Source organism: Phasianus colchicus, chromosome 3 (assembly GCF_987193195.1).
Source record: "Phasianus colchicus chromosome 3, bPhaCol1.hap1.1, whole genome shotgun sequence".
Classification (NCBI taxonomy): Eukaryota; Metazoa; Chordata; class Aves; order Galliformes; family Phasianidae; genus Phasianus; species Phasianus colchicus.
Genome location: NC_143438.1, coordinates 52199763 through 52223837, shown reverse-complemented (window position 1 = coordinate 52223837; position 24075 = coordinate 52199763). Strand labels below are relative to the sequence as shown.

General features: G+C 37.8%; 1 protein-coding gene and 1 long non-coding RNA gene across 4 annotated transcripts in view; one reads left to right on the top strand and one right to left on the bottom strand.

The window, feature by feature from the left end:
- Positions 1-782, bottom strand: part of LOC116242237 (uncharacterized) — a 46776-nt gene extending 45994 nt beyond the window's left edge. For all 3 annotated transcript variants that reach the window (XR_016465147.1, XR_016465145.1, XR_016465146.1), the window contains exon 1: positions 501-782. This is a non-coding gene — a long non-coding RNA (uncharacterized LOC116242237). The remainder of the gene's footprint in view (positions 1-500) is intronic.
- A 300-nt stretch (positions 783-1082) lies between these two features.
- On the top strand, positions 1083-22151 carry B4GALT6 (beta-1,4-galactosyltransferase 6). The gene is made up of 9 exons (XM_031612910.2): positions 1083-1496; positions 13084-13200; positions 13562-13675; positions 13992-14116; positions 14573-14689; positions 15980-16167; positions 17149-17271; positions 18043-18144; positions 19797-22151. The coding sequence occupies exons 1-9, from the start codon at positions 1382-1384 to the stop codon at positions 19942-19944; spliced, it is 1149 nt and encodes a 382-aa protein (XP_031468770.1). The 5' UTR covers positions 1083-1381; the 3' UTR covers positions 19945-22151.
- Positions 22152-24075: the final 1924 nt, after the last annotated feature.

Below are 24075 nucleotides of genomic sequence, written 5' to 3'. Positions count from 1 at the left end.
CATCTTCTCCCAGGGGACTGATGAGAGGGAATGGCCTCGAGTTGTACTAGGGATGTTCCAGTTGGATATTAGGAGAAATTTCTCCTCAGAAAGAGCAGTGAGGCAGTGGCACAGGCTGCCCAGGGAGGTGGTGCAGTCACTGTCCCTGCAGGTGTTCACAAACCGTGTGGATGTGACACTGAAGGATGTGGTTAGTGGGCATGGTGGGGGTGGCTGATGGTTGGACTAGGGGAACTTAGTAATCTTTTCCAACCTTAATGATTCAGTGATTGTACTATTAGTACAAGAGCTGTCCCGGAACAGGCAGAGCAGAATTCTCTCTCTCATGGAAACAATTATTAGGAAATCCCTGTATCTCTGCTGCTCACTAAAGTGTCAATCATGAAACTCCTCAGTGGTTATAGATTGATAGTGTGTACTGCATTCTACTGTAGAGAGAAACGTCTAATTTCAACATCTAGCTACACTGGGCAGCAATTCTGTGTTTCCATTCTCCTCACCTTACACCTGACGGAGCCGAACACCTTCCAGCAGCAGAACTGGATGCTTATGCAATCCGACTCCGCTGCTGTTCCGGCTGCCCGCCAGCGCCTTGGCACCCGCCTTAGTCAGTGGCGGCGTTGTGGGGAGGAATGGCGCTGCCCCTTGTCACCTAGCAACCCGCGGAGGCTGCTCACTAAAGCATGAAGAGGAGTGGATCCCCGGCACGGGGTCGGGCAGGACCCACACAGAAGGGCACAGCCCCCCCCGTCGCCCCCAACGGTTCTTCCCGCCCTGCCGTCACGTGACGCACACAGGGACCCTCGCGGCCCCCGCCCGGGCGTTACAAGCGCCAGCCCGCGCGGCAGCCAATCGGGAGGGTGGGTTCACTTCTCCCTCCCCTCCCATTGGCCCGCGGTAGCAGCAGCAGCAATAACACGGCGGCATCGCCAGTCTTCCCCCCCCGGCTCCCTCCGTTGGGTGCGCGCTTGCCGCCGCAGTTCTGCAGTCCGTCGCCGCCGCGGCTCGCGCACGCTCCAACCGCCGCAGTAGCCGGGGCTCGGCGGGGCGGGGCCGAGCGGCTGCAGGGGCCGGGCGCGGAGGTGCCTGTCCGCCGGCAGCAGGGATGCTGCCGCCGCCGCCTGCGAAGAGAGAGCGGGCGCCTAGCGGCGGGAGCGGCCCCCGAACTCCGCGGCAGCGCTAGGGGACCCTTCCCGCTCCGGCCGTCGCCTGCTCGTCTCCGCGAGCCGTCCGCCGGGCGGTGGGAGCGGCAGGAGCGGAGCGCAGCCCTCGCCCCCGTCCCGCCGCCGCTCCATGGGAGGAGCCCGCCGCCGCCCTGCGGGAAGCGCGGCCGCCGCGCGCCGGGATTGAGGGGAGCGGGCGGCTCTGAGACGGCGGGAGGATGCCCCTGTTCCGGAAGGCGCTGCGCGTCTCCAATCGCTCCATGCTCGCGTTCATCTTCTTCTTCTCCCTCTCCTCCTCCTGCCTCTACTTCATCTACGTGGCCCCCGGCATAGGTGAGCCGGCCCGTTGGGGGGGGAGGGGAGGCGGGCCTCAAGGACCCCCGCTGTACCCGTGGGGGTGCGCGGGGCCGGGCGCGCTGCTGCTAACCCCGCATCTTTGTTGTGCTGCCTTCCGACGCTCTAGAAGGTTCATCTGGCGTCGCGACGTGGGCAGCGCTATTCCTGCTTGCCAGGCCAGGAAAGTGAGGTGAAAACGCTGCTCGCCGTAAGCGCTGTAAGCTAATGGCAGGAGGGAGGAGTGAGCCGCAGAGTCGCCTGAATGCATCTTTTTAAGACGGCAGTAGCTGCGTGAATCCGTTAAAACGTTTGTCGTTTTCTTCTGTCAGTGGGATCTCGTCAGAGGCTTTGCTCTTGGTTAACTATTACATTTGAAATCGCTGCTGCAGCGGGGAGATGAGTTGTGTGAGAAATGCTGCATAACACAGCTGCAGGTCTGGGTCTGGTAGGGAAGCAAGCCACAGAACTGACCGGGTGCTGTGTTCTTAGCTCACTTGTGCTCTTCTGGAGAGGGCATCAGGCTCTTCCTCACTGGACGAGTCCTTCAGAACTGGTTTGTGTTTCCTGAGATAAGAAATACTGTGCGTGGTGCTGTGTGGTGTTTTGCTGTGTGATGTGTCTGTTGGCTTAGCTATGCTTCCCCTTTTTCCAGAGAACATTGATGCTATCTCTTGCACCTCTCTGGACTCATCATGGCCTTCTTGAGTATCTGTAAAGCTGTCTTCCTGTCATATCTCTGTCTTTTTTCAGTGCTTAAAATTCCTCTCTGCAGTAATGGCTGTAAAAGGTAGCCCCTGATCAGGTGGTTGAATCTTTGCAATAACTGTGACCTGCTGACTGCTGTTCAGCTTAGTTTTTGTTTCTGATCTAACAAATAATAGGACAAGGAGGAATGGCTGTAAGCTAAAAGAGAGGAGATCTAGGTTAGATGTTAGGAGGAAGTTTTTTCACTCAGAAGACATTGAGGCGCTGGCACAGCTGCCCAGATAAGATGTGGTGCCCCATCCCTGGAGGTGCTCAAAGTTGAAAGGGGCCCTGGGCAGGTGAGCTGGTGGGGGACAGCATTGACCATGGCAGGGGATTGGAACAGGGTGGGCTTTAAGGTCAATTTCAACTTAAGCCATTCTGTAATTAATTTAGTCCTGTTTGCATTTTTGTACTAAAGAAAAGCATTAAGATACATAATGCATGCAGCTGGATTTTTTCATCATTGAAATGTTTCTTCTTAGCTGGATGGCTTAGAAGTACATTTGCTTCTTACTAAACATTTGTATAGTACCGTATTCAGTTTCGTAGTCTCTAATAATTTCTGTCTTGACTTCTTGCTGCTTAGTTATCGGGTTAGATGCTTGTTCAGTTTTCCTTGTACCAGAAATGAAGTGAAATCAACAGTGTATTCTGGAAGAATTCTTGGGGTAGGTTGTTCAGGCCTAATCAACATTAAAATAAAATAAAAAACTTAAACTGCAATCTCGGATGGATGTGTAACAGTCAGCCCTATCAAGTCATGTTTTGCAATAAAGAAAATCTTCAATAGTTAGATGAGTTTGTGAGATTGCAGCTCTCTTCAACTGCTGTTCACTGGTGCGCTGCTCTGGATAAGAGAGTTCAAAATGCTGCCATCCTTTGCTGGTCTTACTGGGGAAGTGAATGTACAAAATGTTGAAGAGAAGGGCAGTAGGAAAATTTTACACTGGTAATCCAAATCTGCCAGATTGCAGATGTGATGATTTCCCAAGGATTTGCTCCCAGAAATGTTAATGTGTACAGTGGAGAGGAAGAAGATATAATGCTATCTCAGAATAAAACCGGCAGCCATCCTGGCAGAGTTCTTGGATAAATATCTAAATAGTAACAAAGGAAGATCTGAAGGAAAGTAGTAGTTCAGACAAGTGATTCGTGTGATAATTGCATGTGGTATGCACATGCCATTTTCAAATTGCTGTACGTGCTTTTTCCCTTCCATTGTGTGTAATGGAAAAGGTGTATCTCAACAAAGCTGATTGTGCATGAGGAGGTGAAGCGTGCTTAAGATTGTTTACTGAAGTTTAGCCAGCAGTATTTTATGAATATGTAACTATGAATGAAAAATTGTAAAACTCAAAGCAAAAATGAGATATCTATAGAACTATTCTTCAGTTATCATAAATAGTTGGTTGTGATCTGTCACAATTCCTATGTGCAGATGTGTCCTAGTGCACAGATTGGTTGGTGGAGGTGGTTGAGTCACCGCCCCTGGATGTGTTTAAAAACCATTTGGATTTGGTGCTCAGGGATATGATTTAGCAGAGGGTTGGTAGAGTTAGGGTAGCATGGTTAGGTCATGGTTGGACTCGATGATATTTAAGGTCTTTTCCATCCTGAGTGATTCTATGATTCTATTCTTGGTTCACCAGAACAATTTCTCCCTCAAGATCCAATGTGGCAGAAGGGAAGACAAAAGTGCTTTTCCAATGGAGGTGGGAATTGAAAAGAGGGAGAAGTTGATCTCCCAGTTGTGTGAGAAGAATAGTACGTACATTATGTAGCAGAGTGGCTTCCTGAAATGACAAAACTTGAATGAGAACTTAATTTTTACTGGTCAAATGGAATGGAGTTCCCTTATTGCACACAGTTCTTGGCTTATCAAAAGGAGAAGATGTCCACACAAGAAATTCCTTAGCTCTGGGAAAGTTTTTGGAGAGGTTATTGTCACATTCCCTCCGTTAAAGGATAGCATTGATACTTTTTTTAAGTGAAACTGCAGATTTTATGAATTTGGGTTGCAGGTAATCTGTTCAGAGGAAAAATCTCAACCACTTTCTTTAATGTTTTTGCTTATTTATTTCTGAAGTTTAAATACTTTTGTTTGCACAGTAATTATATGTATATCACTGATTTCTATTATTATTTGTAGAGGCCTAGCAGATTATTGATTCTTGGGGAAATAGAAGCTTTTGTTTTCCTGTGTATTTCAGAATATGAGGAGTAGAAAAGCATTTAGGTGTCAGGTTTTCAGTCACTACTTTGTATTTTGAGACTAAGACATGTAATATTCCACATAAATATTTAGAGCTTATTCTCCTCCTTATTCTGAAGAGAATTCATACACTGTTTTTCGTACACCTTCTATCCCCTCTTTTATAAGAAGAGAAGATGGAGTGGAGTAGAGATGGTTGCAACCTTACCTTAGCGCTCCCTGTCTGCTTTTGATAGCCAGAACTGAGACTGAAACCATTCAATCTTCTGAATGCAAATGAGAGAACTATTTTCTCTCCTTTTTTGTTTTCCCTTTTAAATTGGATGGATGTTTTAAAGCAGAGACTAGAAGGATAGTAAGGTAAAATAAATGGTAGCCAACATTTTAAATGTTTGAAAAGTAAATTTTTTGTTTAATTCTCTTGTATTTGATGGAAACAAGTAACAGGCACCACTCCTCCAGGAAGACCACTTCATCTTCTGCTCCTTCTTGGGTTCTTGAAGTGGAAGTTGCTTATTTTGAGTTAATAAATGAAGATGGCACATGATTCCGAAACTTCATTGGAAGTTCCAAGTACATAAATATTTACTGCAAATATATCCTGCACATAGAGACTGAGGAAGCTAGCAGAGCCGGAATCTTTGGCAGGAATCTCTTATTCAGTGTTGCTGATAACAGTAGTGATGACAGCAACTTGAATAGTTGATGTCTGATGCTGACAGCTATTCAAAACACATTTACTTTTGAGTTTACATTGTGGAAAGATGAGGAGAATCAGACAAAGATAGAGGGCTCTGGTAAACAAGAAAGAACATTTGCTGATTTTATTTCACTGCCAAGCCAATCTGATAGTTGCCAGAGAGATTTATCTTTTGTACTTTACTTTTCAACTTTTCTATCAGCATCATAACTGAAATCTCGTGCATTGTAACTAGTTTTATACAGCAATCTCTTACTCACCACTGAGGTTTTTTTTTTTTTTTCCTGACTTCAGCAGAATACTTCTAGCAGAATCTTACAGCTCTCAGTAGTCAACTGCAGTCTAACTTGGCCAGCTTGGATGTAATGATGTTATAGTACTTATGGGAACGAAGCAGTGCAGGGATTGTGGAAGATGTAGTCTGTTTTTGACCTCAGTGAGCAGAAAGCCTGAACAGTGAATGAGACTGTTGAGGAAAAACACAGCTACTGTTAACCTCCTCTGTCATTCCTAACAAAGGAGCAGCTTGCTAGCTAGGCAGAACTTTGGAACATCTCCATTGGTTTCAGCATACAAGTTGACATATTTAATATCTTTTATTTCTTCCCCTATTCAGTATTAGGAAATAATTTACCTGATAGGAAAAGACTATACCAAACTTTTTCAACTTGTGCAGAAATGGAGGAAAGAACTGAAAATGTGATCAGCAAGATAAATGTTTGCCAGTGAATGATTCCAGGTGCTGAGCCCATAGATACAGGCACAGCCTCTATTCCTGGCATCTTTGTCATTTGTGATGTTTCCAAAGACTTGCTGTTTGATCACAGAATAATTTAGGTTGGCAGAGACCTGTGGAAGCTATCTGATCCAACCTCCTGCTGCAAGCAGATCATACTAGATCAGATTGCTCATGGCTGTGTCTGCTTGAGTTTCAAATATCTCTTTGGACAACCTGTTTCAGTGTTTGACAATTCTGAGAAAGTTGTAATGTTATTGGAACTTCCCATCTTTTTGTCTCGTGTTCACTGCCTTGTGTATTGTTTTCTGTCTAGCTCTGAGAAGCATTCAATTTCATCTTTTCAGTGTTTTCACTGTGTGACTGAAAACACCAAAAGTGCACCTTCCCCATAGTCATTTCCTGTTAGGACTGAAAAACCCATTTCATTCAGTTTCTGTTTCTGTATTATCTGCTCCATCATCAAGATTTTCCTCTGGGCTCGTTAAAACCTTTCTTTTACTGGAATCCCCGTTCTAGCTTACAAGTTGCTGTACACAGGAGAAGTAGTACTGTTGACCTAAAGGCTATGCTGTTGCTAATGCAAAGGCAGTGTGCTGTTGGTTATGCCACAATCATTTTAAGTTCAATTGTTATCAAAGGCTTTAGTTGGAGGAAATTGTTTCAGAATTAGCTACTGAATTATTTAACTTCCTATATCATCAGTCTGATGATGGAGGATAGAACGGAGCATCCTGAGGTGGAAGGGACCTTCATTGAATCCAGCTCCATGTAAAGTATGTAAGAAGTTGTATTGAAGATTGTTTTGGGTATCATACTTAAAATATTTGATTGTTTTTGTTCTTCACCCTTAAGTGAAGACCTGACCAATAGGTTAGCCTCTTTTACCGGCTCTGCTAAGTAGATAACTGACGTTTATTCAGTCCCTCAGACTTGGAGCCAGAGGACTCATCCATTAGGCATATTCTTTGTGACAGCAAGTATACAGACATTGTCTGGAGTATTGAAAAAACACCACCACTGTAAACAATTCTGAAACTTCTTTGTGGTAATTAGTAAAGAAAGATGTCCATCTGCATCATATGAATGATCTCTATTAACCTCCGGGAACATCAGTTGTTGGTGGTATTTCTTACAGATTAAGGTGATCTGTGTCTTTCTAATATGTTTTCCTTACAAGGATGTATAGATTTCAAGGCCTATACACTTTGTTTTTATTGTTGCATATGTTTTAAAAACTTCTGATTAACAACAAATAGTGATAGGACAAGGAGGAACGGTTTTAAACTGAGACAGGGGAGGTTTAGGTTAGGTATTAGGAGGAAGCTTTTCACACAGAGGGTGGTGATGCACTGGAACAGGTTGCCCAAGGAGGTTGTGGATGCCCCATCCCTGGAGGCATTCAAGACCAGGCTGGAGGTGGCTCTGGGCAGCCTGGTCTGGTGGTTGGTGACCCTGCATGTAGCAGGGAGGTTGAAACTAGATGATCATTGTGGTCTTTTTCGACCCAGGCCATTCTATGATTCTATGACTATGAAATATAAAAATAAAATCTTGCAGATTTTGAGTACTGCTATTGATTTTTATCTGTGTTCTTTATAGATTTGAGTTTATGAACAGGAAGTGATTTCCAGCTGTCTTAGCTTAATTTGGTTATCTTTACTGCAAAATTATTTATTACATGTGTTTTAAAGTCCTTGTGCTGTAGCTTGTAAAGTATTCCTAGCACCTAAATTCTTGACTTTAGAAGCCATCTCAAGCTGAGTTATATTTGCTATATATTTAGCTTAGTCTTTAGGATTTAATCTGAACACTTTTGAGTTTAACACTTGATTGATTTGCCATTCATGAGGTCTGCCAGCAGTGTATTTATATCTCTCATGTTGCTTAGAATAATACGATGTAACCTTGAGATGAGAAGAGGTCTGTGTGGGACTTGTTCTAGAAATGCCCCTGTGAGATTATCTCCCATTTGCAGTAACTAGCTGAGATCTCTGTTAACCAATTTGAATCCACATAAATTTTTATGCAATGGGTTGAATGTACTTTTTCAGAAATCTTACAAAAACAGGTGTTGAATATCAGATGTATAAATTCGGAGGAAGTGGCCACTGGCAAGACCTACCTTCTGCAGAAGCAGTGTTTATTGCATTTTAATTTTGCGGTGTGTCTGGATTCTCTATCAAGTATCCCCCATCTGAGCTTCTCAATATGCTGGTTTTTTTCTTTCTTTCTTTTTTTTTTTTTTTAAGAGCAATGTGTAGTGTTGGTAGGGCTGCACTGACAACCTAATTTTTGAATCAAAGAATGTTTTGGGTTGGAAGGGCCCTTGAGGATCATCCAATTCCAATCCTCTGCTATAAGCAAGGACATCTCCCTCTAAACCAGGTTGCTCAAAGCCTCATCCAGCCTTGCCTTGAGTGCTTCCAGGAAGAGAATATCTACAGCCTCTTTGGGCAAACTGTCCCCATGTCTTACCACCCTTACACAAATATTTGGCTCTAACTCTTTTTGCCAAGTGCTGTGGAAGTGTTAGGTAAGACTTTTCCCTTTTGTCTTTGTTTTTCAATTTTAATGATAAAAGCTGCATTTCTAAATGATATTTATGATCTCCATGCATTTTGCTCTTTTCTTCTTAGGCATCTTAAAAATCCTAGTTTGTAATCTCATTAATGCTTTTATGACTGTTTTGCTGAAATAATCAGTTCTATCTTCCTCCTTCTGTTCTTCAGAACATTAATCATTGGTCTACTTTTAACTTAAATTGTTCTGCTGTATACTGTATTATCTTGATTGTTTTGGCTTTTCCTTGGTGTACAGAATGATAAATTACTAAGCTTTGATCTAGAAGCAATTTCTACACTTTTTCTATGAGGGTCGATTAATTTATGTAGTATTGTGAAAAGTGCTTTAACTTTCACTGTACTGCTGGAAGAAGCTTGATTCCCTAATGGGAATGATCTGAGAAGTTACCTTTTTTTTTGCTTTAACAAAGGTTTAAATAGTCCTCAAGAGAATATTTAAATAATAGGAAGCTGCCTGATGTAAAAGACCTGAGGCTTTTTTTGCCACATACTTCTGCATTTTAAGAATTAGTGCAAATTTTTTTTCCAACAGTCTTGTTCTTGGTCTAACACAGCTATTAATAACCAGTGATCTTTTAAAACTGAAGAAAAAAATGATCCATCTGAATTAGGTATGGGCTTATGCTCACCCTGCAGTCAGTTTAGGTAGAGCATTTAGTACAGTACTTATTCCAAAATGTCCTATATGGGCCTCTTGTTTGATATCTGAACTGCACTTCTACATAACCATGTACACTGTGTGGGTTCTGCACACTGAATTTGGAGCACTGTATTTCTGACTTGCTGTGGACTGTGTATATAAATAAGGAGAATGTGAAGAAAACTGATTGTGAGTAGTTACTTGAAAATTTCTAGTTTGTTCATCGCCTTGCAGTGTGACAGGCATGCTGATTGGTGCAGATGCAGGAAAAAATAATAGTGGAAGGAAATCTTCATGACAGCAAAGGCAGTGTTTCTGGAAGTGTGTGCCATGCTCAGGAAGATGATCCATGTTCAACTACCGCTGGCAATTGAAAAGAAGATTGCTGTGAAAAGTTGTCAAACTGTAACCCTGAGTATTCTGCTGTCTTATTTCCTTGACACACCAGGAGGATGGATGTGTTTTTCTGTTACACTTCAGTTTAAGGATTATCTTGAATGCTTTGTTGCTGTCACTGCTGGGTAGTATGAAGTGTAACCTGTGCCCTTTTTCATAGGGTTTTGCTGAGAAACCTCTGCTAGTAGACCAGATATGTTTTTAGGACTAAGATTTCACATGATGCTTTTAGCTTTTGATGTAATTAATTGGCAGCTCATGCATCTGCTCTTGCTTGAGAGGCTGTTGAATGACAATAGAATATAAACTTGATCAGGCAATGGCAAGATGCAGTATTCTATCAGTTTGGAGGCTGGCTACTGCTTTATTTTTTTCCTGCTCTGTCCTCCAGTGCATTTTTAAAGAGATAAGCATAAAAAAGAGACAGCTAGGGTATTACGCTAAGATAAGGTGTTCTGGTTTATTGCAGACCATCTATGCCATTCAGGAGAACTGAACTATGAAAGGTACATTGGCACAGAACTTTATTCTCCAACAGAAGAGCCTCTTGTTTTTGGAGGGCATTGGGGAGAGCTTAAACTGTGGAAGATTTAAGTATGATTGTGGATTCTGTAGTAGAAACTGAGCCCTGCCTACCTTTCTTGCGAGGAATTCTTTGGTGCAGTGCACAAGTGCTGGAGTGTTTGTATTCTTTGTAACTAACACGTAGCTGGCACAAAGAGTGTAAAAAGTGCAGAGAAAGGAAGCCGTTGCATTATGTTTATGTATTTGGGTAGAAATGAATGGTGGCTTGCAAGCAGATGAGTAAGGAATGCAAGGTGTTGGGCTGGGCTTCCCTGATATATTGATTTAGACATGACAAGGCTCTTCCTCTTAGCAAGAGCAATTTAGGCCAAGGCTGACAGCAGGCTTTGTCTGATGTTTCTGGGATTCTGACTGTATTTTCATGATGCCTACTTCATAGAGAAATGTCTTTTCTCGTTTTGCCTGTCGCAAATGTCTGGTGTGTTTATTTTCATTTTTCTCCTTCTCCTCAAGAGAAGCAAGTTTTCCTTCAAAAAAAGAGAGCTTGTAGATACTTCTGCAGAAAATCTCTTAATGAGGGTTTGTTTGCATTCTTACCTGGATTAGAATAAAGTTTCCCATAGGAATCGAAGGCAGTTACAACTCTCTTGTCTTTCCTGTGGACTTGTTTCATCTTCATCTTAGTTCTGTACTTAATACTTAGCATCAGGTTACTAAAGCTATAATGGTAACATGTTGGAGTGGATTTTTTAAAATATTCTCTCTTATGACTTCTGGAATAAATCTTTCAGCCATAGCAGAAGCTATGCTGGAAGCTGCCTGTGCAGCGTCCACAGTTTCCATTGCTATCTGTGTACTATTTATTTGTGTAACAGCTGAAGTGTTTTCAGTCAGTGTGGTTTGGTAGCAGCGAGGGGGAAAAAAAAAATCCAAGGCTGGTAAATGTGTAAGCAGAAGAAAAAGCATTAAGCTTTCTTATTAAGAAAGTTGAGATCCTACTTCCAGTATCGGGCCAAACTCGTTTTTTGTTTTTTTTTTTTTTTGTGGCTGTAGGATTTCAACACAAATTTACAATCTCAATAGTTGAATAATTTTTACACAAGTGAATTCTCATGTGTCAAAACAGCTAGTAGTCTTGATCAAGAGTTTGGGGGTTATATACTCCATGTACAGCACCTGAAATGTTCTGAGCTTGACTGCGAAGTAGTAGTTTCCCTTATTGTCAACAATGAGTTTTCTGAATGCTAATAAAACTCCCCATAAATTATTTTAAAAAGCAAACAAACAGCAAAAACCCCACAAAAACATTACTGTAATATTTACAGATATTTCTGAAAAGGTAGTGTAGATATTTAGATTGCTGTGGATGTTGGTCAGTATTGTTTGCTAATGTGGTGGAGTTGGTCATATTTTCCTTTAGACGTCTCCTGTCCTTTATACGAAGTTCTCTTGTATTGTGCTGTGAGAAGACTTCAAGTGATTCAGAGTTGCACTGTTCACTTCAAAAGTAATGCCTGCTGTTTATTTCCATGGAAACTACAACAAATATGTGCATAGTAGTGCTATTTGATAGAGCAAATTTTCAGCTATAGAACAGTATTTTTCAACGCAATCACCACCATTTATTCAGTTCACCTGGATGAACTCTTCATTTCATGATGTGACAGCTGTGCATGGCCATCTGGAACGTGGCTTGTCTTTGATGTTGCTATTAGTGCTGCTGAAACACACCATCTCACTGTGCTCACATCCACTGCTTGGTCTCCATAAAAGTTCAGCAAGCATTGGTGAACACGAGTGGGTGCCATTTTTTCCACATGGAGCAATTCAATCCTATGCTTTTGCTACATAAACACTTCCATGTCAGATACCATTCTGTCAGACTGCCCCTCAGCTGCCATCTGTCACATGGCAACAGAATGTAACTGAATGTTATTGGTGGAAAGGTTCAGCCTCTACTGCCATACCACCAACATCTGCCTCTGGCATTGTGAACCATTGTTTCTGTGTCATATCATTGGTGCTGGGTCATCAGTTCTAGTATGTTTAGTTATTTCCTTCAAAATCCCAGAGCATTTTTTGATTACAGTGGCTCACTAGTTCCAGCAAGCCAAATATCTGCTGTACAAATGGGTGCTTCAAATAGTTGAAATGATTGAAGTTGAAATCATTGAGTAGATGATTGTGTGGTCCTTGTTGCTCCAAAGATTAAAAGTCATTCTGCAAAAGGATTTCTTTTACATTGTTTTTTGAGCTCTCTGAGTCCTGGATACACATTTGCTTACTCAGATATAAATGCAGCCCCTTTTCCAACTGACTTGCTTTCTGTTTGACTGAGAATTATACTGAGGTCAGATTTGGGGCTTTGAATGCGAAGCTGAGACAAACGCATATTTCCTATTGTTGCTATGAGTGAGTGTCATAGTCACTTTGAATGTTGATTTACTCATGCTTAATGCCTAAAATGAGTACTTTATATCTAATTATCAAGCATTAATATTTTATGAGTGGCAGTGATTTATAACAATTGCATAATGAAACAACAGGTAGGAGTGAATGAGTAGCAGTGCATTTTGGTTGAAAGCTGTGTTAACTAATGATTAAAAAGGGGGATAGTTCTGTGGGACTGGAGAATTTAGAAATTTTTTTTGTCCTTTATTTTTATGATCTATGTATTAATGTGTATCCTATACTTTTGAGATGGATAGATGTGTCTGCATATGAAAACTTAGGTTAAATTCAATTGATTTCCTGCACTGTCATTTGCTTTTTGTAAGCTAAAGTGAAAAGAAAGTGTCATAAAATTATAGAAAGTCAATGTGTTTCTTATCTTATAAATAGGCCTGTCACTGAATTTATTTTGTTCTTGTTTTACTGCTGTTAAATTTTACTCTTTAATGATCTTCATTCTGGTGTATTAATATTCACTAGCTATGACTTCAGACCTAGTAGCAAAGACTTGAGCACATTGTAAGTGGATGTTAGAAAAGTTTTGAAATAACCTTATTTTAATTGAAATCAAAATTGCTTTTTGTTTTCTCAGCAAATACATATCTCTTCATGGTGCAAGCTCGTGGCATAATGTTGAGGGAAAATGTAAAAACAATAGGACACATGATCAGATTGTATACTAACAAAAATACAACACTGAATGGAACAGGTAAGGGTATTTCTTATTTAATTTCATTTCTAAAAGATCTGTTTGGGCTGAGTGGGGGGGAACCTACACAAACAAACATTGGTGTTGTAGCTTGACTATGAAAACCTAGAACCATATCCAACTTTTCAGTGACTGTAGAGAAGGCTAAAGAGTTAATGTTTATCAGTTCATTTTAACAGGGAAAATGTCATAGCTGTAACACAGATATTGCAAGCGAATTACTGTTATTGTGGTAGAATGTTTTTTCATCATGCTGTAAGGAATTTTGTATTTACAAAGTCAGTGGTTCAACTGTGTGATAATATGATACAAAATCACTGGGTAACTTACATTTTTACACAAATCCTTTCCTCTTTTTAAGATTATCCTGAAGGAAACAATTCTAGTGACTGTGTTGCTCAAACAACAATGTATCTTCCAGAAAACTTCACTTACTCTCCTTACCAGGCTTGTCCAGAGAAACTGCCTTACATGAGTAAGTTTAAAACCGATCTTAATGCTTATGTAGTCAATTGGATTGTACTCAAAATACAATGTAATTATTTTAATTAAAAAAAAAAAGAATTTAATACTAAATTTAGTTTTCCTACTTTGAGGGTGTAATAAAAAGTTCCAACAGCATCAAATATCAGAGAAACAGAGTGATGTTTATATTGATATAAAAATGCATATAAGCATTATAAGTATTTCTAAGGAAACTTTCAAGGAATCTGATAGTTGCCTGTTATATGCTTTGTAGAGTTAGATCTGCCATTATAATTGAAATTAAGAAATATTTTTCTTCTATATAGGAGGCCTTATTGATGTAAATATGAGTGAAATTAGTTTTGATGAAATTCTGCAACTATTTTCAAAGGACTTAGATATTAAACCAGGAGGACACTGGAAGCCCAAAGACTGTAAGCCACGATGGAAGGTGAGGTGTTTCTTTGCTTTTTTTTTCTTGTTTGAATTCATTTGCAAGTACTCAGTCTTCTACTGCTATGTTTTTTTTATTATATGTAGTGTATTAAAGTGTGTGTATTGTGCTCAAAGAGACTACAGCTTGTTGAAAAACATGAAATGGATTGTCATGAGCTGTAATTAAACACTTTATGTAGCCGTAACTTGTCCTATGTGTATGTTGCTTAAAGTGTAACTAGAAGCAAATTATCATAAAATGAAAATTGCATTCAACTTTTACTTAAAGATACTTTCTTCTCTTTTCAGTTGCTTGATCAAAATTCGAACTTGCTTTCTTAATGGAAATGAGATCTTTTAGAACACTGAGCTAATTTTTGATGTACAATGGTAAAATAGTTAATCTGTATTAAATAAAACTTAATTAAAAAAAAATATTAACAAAATAGTTTTACATAAATAATTTTTGAAGGTGGCCATCATCATTCCTTTCCGTAATCGTCACGAGCACCTGCCCATTTTCTTCCGCCATCTGATACCGATGTTGCAGAAGCAGCGGCTGGAATTTGCCTTCTATGTTGTTGAACAGGTAACAACATTGCCTTGAAAAATGAATCTTCAGGATTCCTTACTAAAGGAGATCTGACATTTTTTTTTTCCTTTTTACCAAGATTTGGATGAATCAAGAATTTAAACACTGTCACGCTTGATGTTATGCTTGCTCTGGGCAACCTACCTGTGGATGTCCCTGTTCATTGCTGAGGAGCTGGACTAGATGACCTTTAGAGGTCCCTTCTAGTTCTAAGGATTCAGTGTTCTAATTCTTTGAGTGGAAAAAGCAATGTTCAACTTCGTCCTAAGGATTAACCTGTGTTGCTTTTTTTTCCTTTTAAGTACAGGCTAGTATTTTGTAGTGATAATATAACATATCTTCTTGGAATCTATTGTCATTTTAAGTTTTCAAGCTTAAAAAAAAAAATAAACCACATTTGTTTTATGGGGAAAGAGTTTGGAAATCTTCATTTACAGTATGTACTTGATGAAATCCATTCAAAGGCAATAGCTTTAATGTGTATGCTATTTGGTTAATAGAAGTGAAATATAATGGCAATGTTAATAGTACAGAATTAATAACTAGCTAGAGACTGAGACTCTTCAGAAACAGTGAGGAATGGATGTGGAGGGAAAAAAAACAATCATTCAACAAAGTGTCTGCAAGTCACAGTGAAGGAACAAAGTAGTTGAGATTAATGGAAGGATCTGTGCTGTTGTTGGCTTTAGTAGATAGGTAGATCTCTAAAGAAATTATTGGATTTCTCATGGCTTATCTTATGTGGTATTTTCAGGTGACAATTGAAAAAGTAGCAAACAAAGAAAAAGATCAGCAATTGTCATTAAAAAATCACGTAGAAAGCGTTTACTTTATGAATCAGTCTTGTTAGTTATATTGTCTCATTTGTTCGAAATAGAAATATAAAGATTTAAATTGTGAAATTAAAAGAATTTGAATCTAATTTTATTAATTCCAGTTTCTGAAAAACTTTAAGTTCTAAGATGATAATTATAATTGGTATGATTAATTATAATTACATACATAACAAAAACTTCACATACTTCGGGTAACTGGTAACATGCTGTACTGATCAAATGCTGTAAGTTGCTAGTGCTGTTAAGTTTTGTGCAAGGTGGGAAGCTGTCTCAGACTGCTAAACCACAAAGTACAGCTGGTGGAGTTGATGTTAACCAGAGCCATTCCTCTGTTTAACTACAGAAATAACAAGCATCTTTGTGAATACTTGTTTTTTCTTTTTCTGTGGAACGTAATGTGTTTCTTTGGTGTTGAAAGTATGTCTCTTTCTTCCTTGTTTGCTGTTTGAAGACAGGTACACAACCTTTTAATCGTGCAATGCTCTTTAATGTTGGCTTCAAGGAGGCTATGAAGGATGTTCTCTGGGACTGCATAATATTTCATGACGTGGATCACTTACCTGAAAATGACCGAAATTATTACGGATGTGGAGAAATGCCACGTCATTTTGCAGCAAAGTTGGACAAATACATGTACATGTAAGTAAGACCCACATTTCTGGGTCTTTAAGAAACATTCTTGAAGTGTATATAATTCTTTCAAAGTAAATCCAATAGATGAAACAGAAAATCTGAAACGATATCCATTAAAACACACTTCACTATAGCAGCTGCTGAGTGAAGAATGTATCTAAAAAATCATTGAAGTTAATATTGATTCTTGATTATTTTTGATAGTGAGGAAATATTCTGAGGACTGGAAATCACACTGCACAAGTCTCCTATATATTGCATTATATAGGAATATTGGCTGGTTTTGTTTGTCAACTGCATATTACTTAATAATTATGTGCTAGTACTTAGTGTATGCTTACTGGAAAGAAAGATACATACCTATACATACCTTTTGATTTAAAAATTTACTTTCTAAAAACTGGAAATCTAAATTTTTTTATTAAGTAGATAAATATTTTATTGCAGTTGAATATATACTATTAAACTGGATATATTCTATTAAACTGATCCTTTATAACTTTTAACTATTCCATAGAAAACAGCTGAGAATTAAAATTACTGAATTGATGCTTTACTGATTGTTGATTTATTATTATTATTCCATTGCTTTTTTAAATAAGTGGTGTTTTCTTCTTGGTTGAGTAGTTCAAAAGATAACTGGAAGGTTTCATTTCATACTTTCAGCTTTGTATCTAAATCAGCCATCTGGAATACGTGGTAGACTTATGTTACAAATCTGAGCTACATCTACAGCTTTGAGACCCAAATTTGAGCGTAAGGGTACCGTTCATGCAAATCTAATGCTGCTGTAAACATTTTATGTGACTTGAATGCATACTACTTAATGCCAGTGATCTGTGAATCAGTTTATCTTAGTGGACACATCCTGCTTCTGTACATGTCTTCAGTTATGGATTCTTTGTGTTTTACTGAAAGATATTTCTCAATAAGAGGACTACTTACCTAAGTCCAGATAAGAATATGAAATTTGTCTGTCTTTTCCAGTCTTCCATATAATGAGTTCTTTGGTGGTGTAAGTGGACTGACAGTGGAACAATTTAAGAAGATTAATGGATTTCCAAATGCCTTCTGGGGATGGGGTGGAGAAGATGATGATCTTTGGAACAGGTGAATGTTCAATACTTACTATATCTCTTTGATTGTTCTATAGTATCCAACATCTGTGAACAGTCAAATATTTTTTGTTTTAGATTGATAGATTCTGTTGTTTTAAGGAGTAAGAAGAACGAGTATGATGTTCATTTTTTTCTTGGCCTTTTTGGTTTGGATATGTAATAGACTTTTAAGAGAGAGCTCTTTCAACACATAATAGATATAACAACAGATAATAGTATTAAGTATATTAGTCTCATTCCTCCTAGTCCTTTGTGTATAGCTTTTTACTTTTAATACATGTCTCTACTGCTAGCATTACAGAATACCATATTACAGGCTGTAGAGTAAGGATGAATTTCAGCTATATTTAATATCTTAAGAGCTGTGAGTGGTAATTTTGTCCCTACAGATGGTCACAAATTGGATAATGAACAGCAGTGTTTGCCATGTTACTAACTGCTCACAGTAAACAACTGTAAATTCCAGTGGAGTTCTTAAAACATGAGCTCATATATGGAGGGGAATATTTAATTTGTTTTTCTCCTTCCCTTGCTGCTCTCATATTTTTCATCCTGTTGTGCCTTAAACATATAATGATTAATGTTCCCCACTTAATTAGTTTTTGACAGCATTATTATTTGTTAAAATAGAAGGGATTTTTTTAAGGGAGAGAATGTCAGTGAATGGAAAGACTGAGCTTTAAAAAGGTTAATGCATAGTTTTCACTTTTGCTGTAACTTAAAAAAAAAAAGTCATTTTTGATATTTTTTTATTGCACTGTAGGGTTCACTATGCTGGATACAATGTAACAAGACCAGAGGGAGATTTAGGGAAATACAAATCCATTCCTCATCATCACAGAGGTGAAGTCCAGTTTTTAGGAAGGTAAGAAAAACTAAAAACTAATCAAACACTGCAGCTAAAGGATGTAAAGATTTTTCTTCTGCACACACAAATAAGCAGTCAGTGCTTGTAAGTGTTGCACCCTCCTCAGTGCTGAATTCCATGTCTTTTGAACATATGTATTTTGTTCAGGTATTTTTTTTAACTGTGAGAGAGACTGAGTTTGTATGTCAGGAGACGTTATTCTCTTTGATGCAGAAAACTGTAGGTCCTTCATAGTTTGGACATTAGTGCTGGAAGAGTTTTACTACTTTGCTGATTTAGATATTTTGCATAAGGAAGCAGAACAGCTGGGAATAATGACTTGTGTGAAAACAAACTTCAGGACTCCTCAAGGGTTTTCTTCTATCATATATCGTTGTAGTCTGAGGGGAAGATCGTCTTGTTTCCTGGTCATGTAGACTTAAACTTTTTGTTTTGTGGTTCCTTTCTTACGCAAAACACTCTGGTTACCCTAGACTAGAATAGCAACCAGAATGTAGCAGATAAGCTGCATCTTCAAATTGTAATGTGAAGAATAAAATATAGGGTTTCTGGTATATGTATGCTAATAACTAGAAATCCTGCTCAGTTTTGCTATCAATGTATGTCTTTTTTTTTTCTGGGAGCATCATTCATTGAAAGTAATGAATAAAGCTGAAAATGGTTAGATACAGTAGATATGAGTAAATATGTGCTATAAAAAGCTAAAATGTACATATCAGTAACCAAAGAGGAAAAACTGCTTTTTAATAATCTGCAATTTAGATGTTCAAAAATGCAGGAATCTGAAGCATGAAATGTAAAGAAATTCAGACATCTTAAATGTATGCTGATGCACAGTGAAGGCATCTAGATCTTATCTCTATAGTGAGTTATCTAGCAAAAAATAATGAAAAATTGAATGTTCCTTAAAAAGAAATTTAGTTTGGAATTACAAAAAATATGTGGATTACTCCAAAAGCAAAGCAACGATTTCCATAAAAACTACAACAGATACAAAGAGCACAGTAATGCTATTTGGTAGAGCAGATTCTCAGCTCATAACCACTTTTTTAACATAGTCACTGCCATTAGCTGTGCATTTTTGCCAGCAATGAACAAGAGCCTGTATGCTACCCTCAAAAATCCAGATGGCTGTCTGAAACATGGCTTGTCTTTGTCACTGCTGCCAGTGCTGAAATGCACCAATCCACTGTTTGGTCTCTGGAAATGTTCAGCAAACATGAATGAGTGTCAAGGTGTCAGTTTCTCTGCATGGAGGAATTCAATTCCATACGCACTTTCATGTCAGATACCGTTTTGTCAGTCTGCCATTCCCCTAAAATTTGCCACATGGCAATAAAATGTATTGGCATGGAAGATTTAACCTCTGCTACCATACCACCAACATCCACCTCTGATCTTGTTATGTGGTCTTGATCAGCTTGCATACATAAAGTTTAAGTGTTTAAAAAAAAAAAAAAAGCCCAAGTGGCAGGCTTTTGAACTTTAGATAAATAGTTCAGTGTTTTCAAAAAAGCTAAAAGATAGTTTCAGAGTTTAAAGGCTGTAGTCTTTCAAACTATGTGGTTGTTACTGTATCATGCCTAACATAAATTGAATGGTTTCTCGCGAATCTTTCTCATGTTTTCTTCTTGCAACTCTTTCTACAGATATAAACTTCTGAGGTATTCCAGAGAACGTCAGTATATTGATGGGTTGAACAATTTAGTATACACTCCTAAAATACTTGTCAGTAGATTGTATAAAAATGTAACTGTTAATCTTATGCCAGAACTTGCTCCTATTAGAGACTATTGATGGAAATGGTGTGACAAGCTATCCTACTGGAGTAAACTTTCAATGCACTGGAAGGTATTAATAGACACTGAAGACACTGTAAAACAAAAAACACAACAATCAATGTCTTAGAATTAGGGTTTTTTGTCCATTTGATGATGCATATTTGGGATGAGAAGTAAAGTGATTGTATTTGCCGTGCATTCTGTTCAGAAAGAAAAGCCAGCAGCTACCACTCAGATGTTTACAGCATGAGACTACTGTTCAAGCCTTTGTTCTCCATGTTCTCTATCTTAACCACTCAGCTAAATAAACTGCAGAAAACAGACTTGCTAGCTTCACTGGAAGTAGAGACATTCTTCTTCCAGGACTTCTTTTATACTAAATTGCTCCCACTCTGCCCTCCTGTATTTAAATGAATGCTTTTGTTCCTTTTTAAAACGTGTTTTGTAAATATGTGATGTAAATTAATGTGTGTACATTGCTTTTAAATTGCTCAATATTTTATGCTCCAGTATGTATTTGAGTGTGTTCTTGTTTGAATTCTATAGGAATGTTTTTATTAGCATGAAAGAACAAGTGTAAAATTTAAGTATCCTTAAAAAAGGTTATACCTTATGTGAAATGAAGGAAATACTAATTGTTGGCCAGCTATGACTGTAAACTGTTATACTAGTTTTGAGCTCTAGGCCTCCTGCATATCTATATAGAAGAATCAATTTCATATATGAACTTTCTCAAAAGAAAGCTTTTAATTTTATTTATTGCCAGCAAAATTATACCCTGCCTGCCATCCAAATCATATTTATATGCCTATTGCATGTGTATTATGGAAAATCTCGCAGTTGTTACATACTATGATCTACAGGAACTCTTAAATGTTTCCACGTGTGCCACTAGTGTCAATGTCAGGGATTTTAATGCTAAAACAATGTGTCTGGGTGCGTACAGTATTTTGGTATTGTCTTTTTTTTTAAATACTATTGAAAAGCACTTTTATTCCTCCAAAATCAGAAGAGCCAAAAATGTGTCTTCATTGGAAGAATATTAAAGTTAGATTTTTAAGAAAATAATAAAACGTAGTTCTAATGCTTGCAGTGTGGGATTTTCAGAAATGTGGTGTGGGTCAAACTGTTCCACTTATGACTGCACAAGTGGAACTGAAATTAAGCTAAGTGCTTTTTTAAATTCCACTTATAATATATTAATCAATATAGCTATTGAAGGGCCTATTCTAGTACAGTGCTGAATGCTTTTATGATGCACTAAGTATCCTCAAGTCTATGACTTCAAATGAGATTGAGGTTGCGCAGTTCCACTAAGAATTGGTCCTGTCTGTTTCTCTATTTTTGTGGTGTAAAATGTATGAGTAACTAGCCTCTCTCCTTGGCTTAGAATGAAAAACATATCTTCTTATTTTCCTATTATCTGTTTGTTTGTAATGTTAAGCTACTTATAAGCAACTCAATGCTAAGAAGTATTTTTTCCTAATTTTTTTTACATCCTTTATTTAGTAGTAAGGAAAAGGACTGAATCACTTATTTTCTATGTTAATGCAAATATACTGTCTAAGCTCTCCTGAACTGTTTTGTTTGTCGCAGTTGTTCAACTCTTTAGGAACCAAAGACTGACTTCTGCTCCTGTAAAGAATGGAAAGCAGTATAGGACTGTTTATCCATAGAGTGTTCTGTAAGAGTGTAGACAAAAAATGCTAACTCATTACTATGTGTTGGTTTCCTTAATTGCTGCCACAAATAATGTGGTGCTATGTACATTTTGTTTGCCATAAACGCTTTTTATTTCCTTGACATCCCAGCAGTAAATTTTACTCTTTCTTAGTCATTCTTAGGTAAAGTTAGGATTTTACTTAGACATCCCAAATATTTTGTAGAAATGTAGTGATTTAATTGTAGTACTTGAGAACAATTATAAGAGAGAAACCTTATGGGAATTACCCTGAAATCTACCAGTTTATCTAATATGCATTAGCAATGATGTGGTCCAATAAAAATAATGAAAAGTACAAAGTGAACAGAACATCTTTTCAAAAGTTAGATCACCTCTCAATATATTTTTATAACTGAGTGTAGAGGATATTCTGAAGCATATGGATAAAGGGAGATAATATATGTATGATCAACAACATCTTCAAAATAAAGTTGGTCTTATTTCATAACAGACTAATACAATTCTTTAAGAACTGTTGAATAAATCTTAAATTGTCGTAATTTTGAAGTGATTTCTGGTTTTCAGTACAAAGTTCACCTACAATTCAACACCTATGATTACGAAACATCCTTTAGTACTGTAGGTCTGTACTGTTTTCTGAAGCATGCTTTTGTGCCCTTTTGATAGGCATTCTGTGAAATGTGCCATTTTTAACCATTCAAATGCATATATATATATATGCATAGATACATATATACACAGTATGTTACATATTTGCTGTGGCTGAACTAATATAACTTTACAGCTATAAGTGATTAATCATGTCTGGTCTTAGGAAAAATATAATTTTAAACCAGGATGTGAATGGATTATGACATATAGCAGAGTTCTTGAAAAGTTTGCATTTGGGTGCCCCAAAGTGATGGATGTTACTTTATGAAACATTAACCAACACTCCGCTTTAAATAACTTCTATCACTTTGAAGTTTTCAAAGGTGCCATCTTAAATTACATCAAAATAATGTTTGTATACCATCTGCTTGAGCTCAGTACTCTATTCTGTACTTAATTTTAACCTAGACAGTGCCTTCAAACAAAATAAATATGATACAGAACTAAGAGTTCTGTATGTTCCTTTTGATATTCTTCATAATTCTTGTAAAACGTGGGGGGAGGCCAAGCACATTGTTTTTTGCATTGCTGATGAGAAAAAGAGCATCTTCTCTTCAAGGAGTTAATTTGAAGGAGGGAGAAGAATTATTTTCACAAGATTCTCAAGTTCTTGCAGTTGAGAGTAAAAATTTTACAGAAATATTAACGATTGAATCTGCTTCATATACTCAGATGCTCTTAAGTGTATTTTCCACAATATAAAACTAAATAGGAGAAAATAAAATCCATTTCAAAATAGAGGATATATTGAAAAAATGTACAAAATTTTCTTTTTCTCAGATCTTGCCAGTCTATTTTTCTATTACATTTACTAATGACTGTGTTGAAGTGGATTACTAATCAGCCAGTTACTTAAAAATATTACAAGTACCCACTGCTTATCAGCAAGAGGAAGTGTACTTAAGATTATTTTATTTGTAGAGGTGTTTAAGATAGGCTTAATGAAAAATGCACTGAAACATGCTGGGAATTTCCTGTGTACTATCATAATCTTGTTTTTTTTGTTGTTCATGAGAATGTGTTTGTACTTTTTTATCATTGTCTTTTATGAAATATAATGTTCTAAAGATTGTGTTGGTTTGGTTATTCTGAGGCTTTCTGGAGAGGTATCTTGTTTTGATGATAAACCACTGATTTTTCTAGTGCGTAACTTCTTGAAATAACAGGTAGAGGAAGGGGAAGTTGAGCAGCAAATAAATCAGACTAGGCTGTGGTGGGATGACTTCTGTTAATTATCCTAATAGCTTTTCTCTGTTCTTGTTTAGGAATAATTTTCCTTGTATATGATTTACAATAATATGAAAAACATGAATGAGTCCTATCTCTTGGCATTAAGCAGGAAGCTGATTTTCTCAGGAACAAGCAGTTGTCCTTTGTACCTTTTCCTTTTATCTTATTATCTTAGAGGTATTATTAAAGAAATGTCTGAATGCTAGAGGTATGTGAGTAATTTTTTGGGAGTACTTAAACTGGAGGCAAATATATTTACAGAACTCTATGCATCTTTTGAGAATCCACAAATAACTTCAAGTGTGTTTAGTGATTTTAATTTTCTGCAATAGTAGATATGGATTCTCCTTGAAAGTCTTACCAGCTATATTTAGGAGTAGAAAAGGGGGCTTTCTGAGTTCATTTAGAATCTTTGCATACTCCTATTTACCCTGTTGTCACTCAAAAGCTCCTCCTACGTGTGTAGCCCCATGTGATTTCATCCACTGTGGGCTTTAAACATAAAGTATAGGTGATGGCAAGTCGTGGTTTACATTTCCCATGTGCTCACTTACTATGAGATACCTTTCAGGTATATTTTGT

Excerpts from the sequence above, each read along its gene's own strand:
- B4GALT6 (XM_031612910.2), top strand. The coding sequence starts at position 1,382 with ATGCCCCTGTTCCGGAAGGCGCTGCGCGTCTCCAATCGCTCCATGCTC. Across the intron at positions 16,168-17,148 it reads TTGGACAAATACATGTACAT|TCTTCCATATAATGAGTTCT; the intron begins GTAAGTAAGACC and ends TGTCTTTTCCAG. Across the intron at positions 17,272-18,042 it reads GATGATGATCTTTGGAACAG|GGTTCACTATGCTGGATACA; the intron begins GTGAATGTTCAA and ends ATTGCACTGTAG.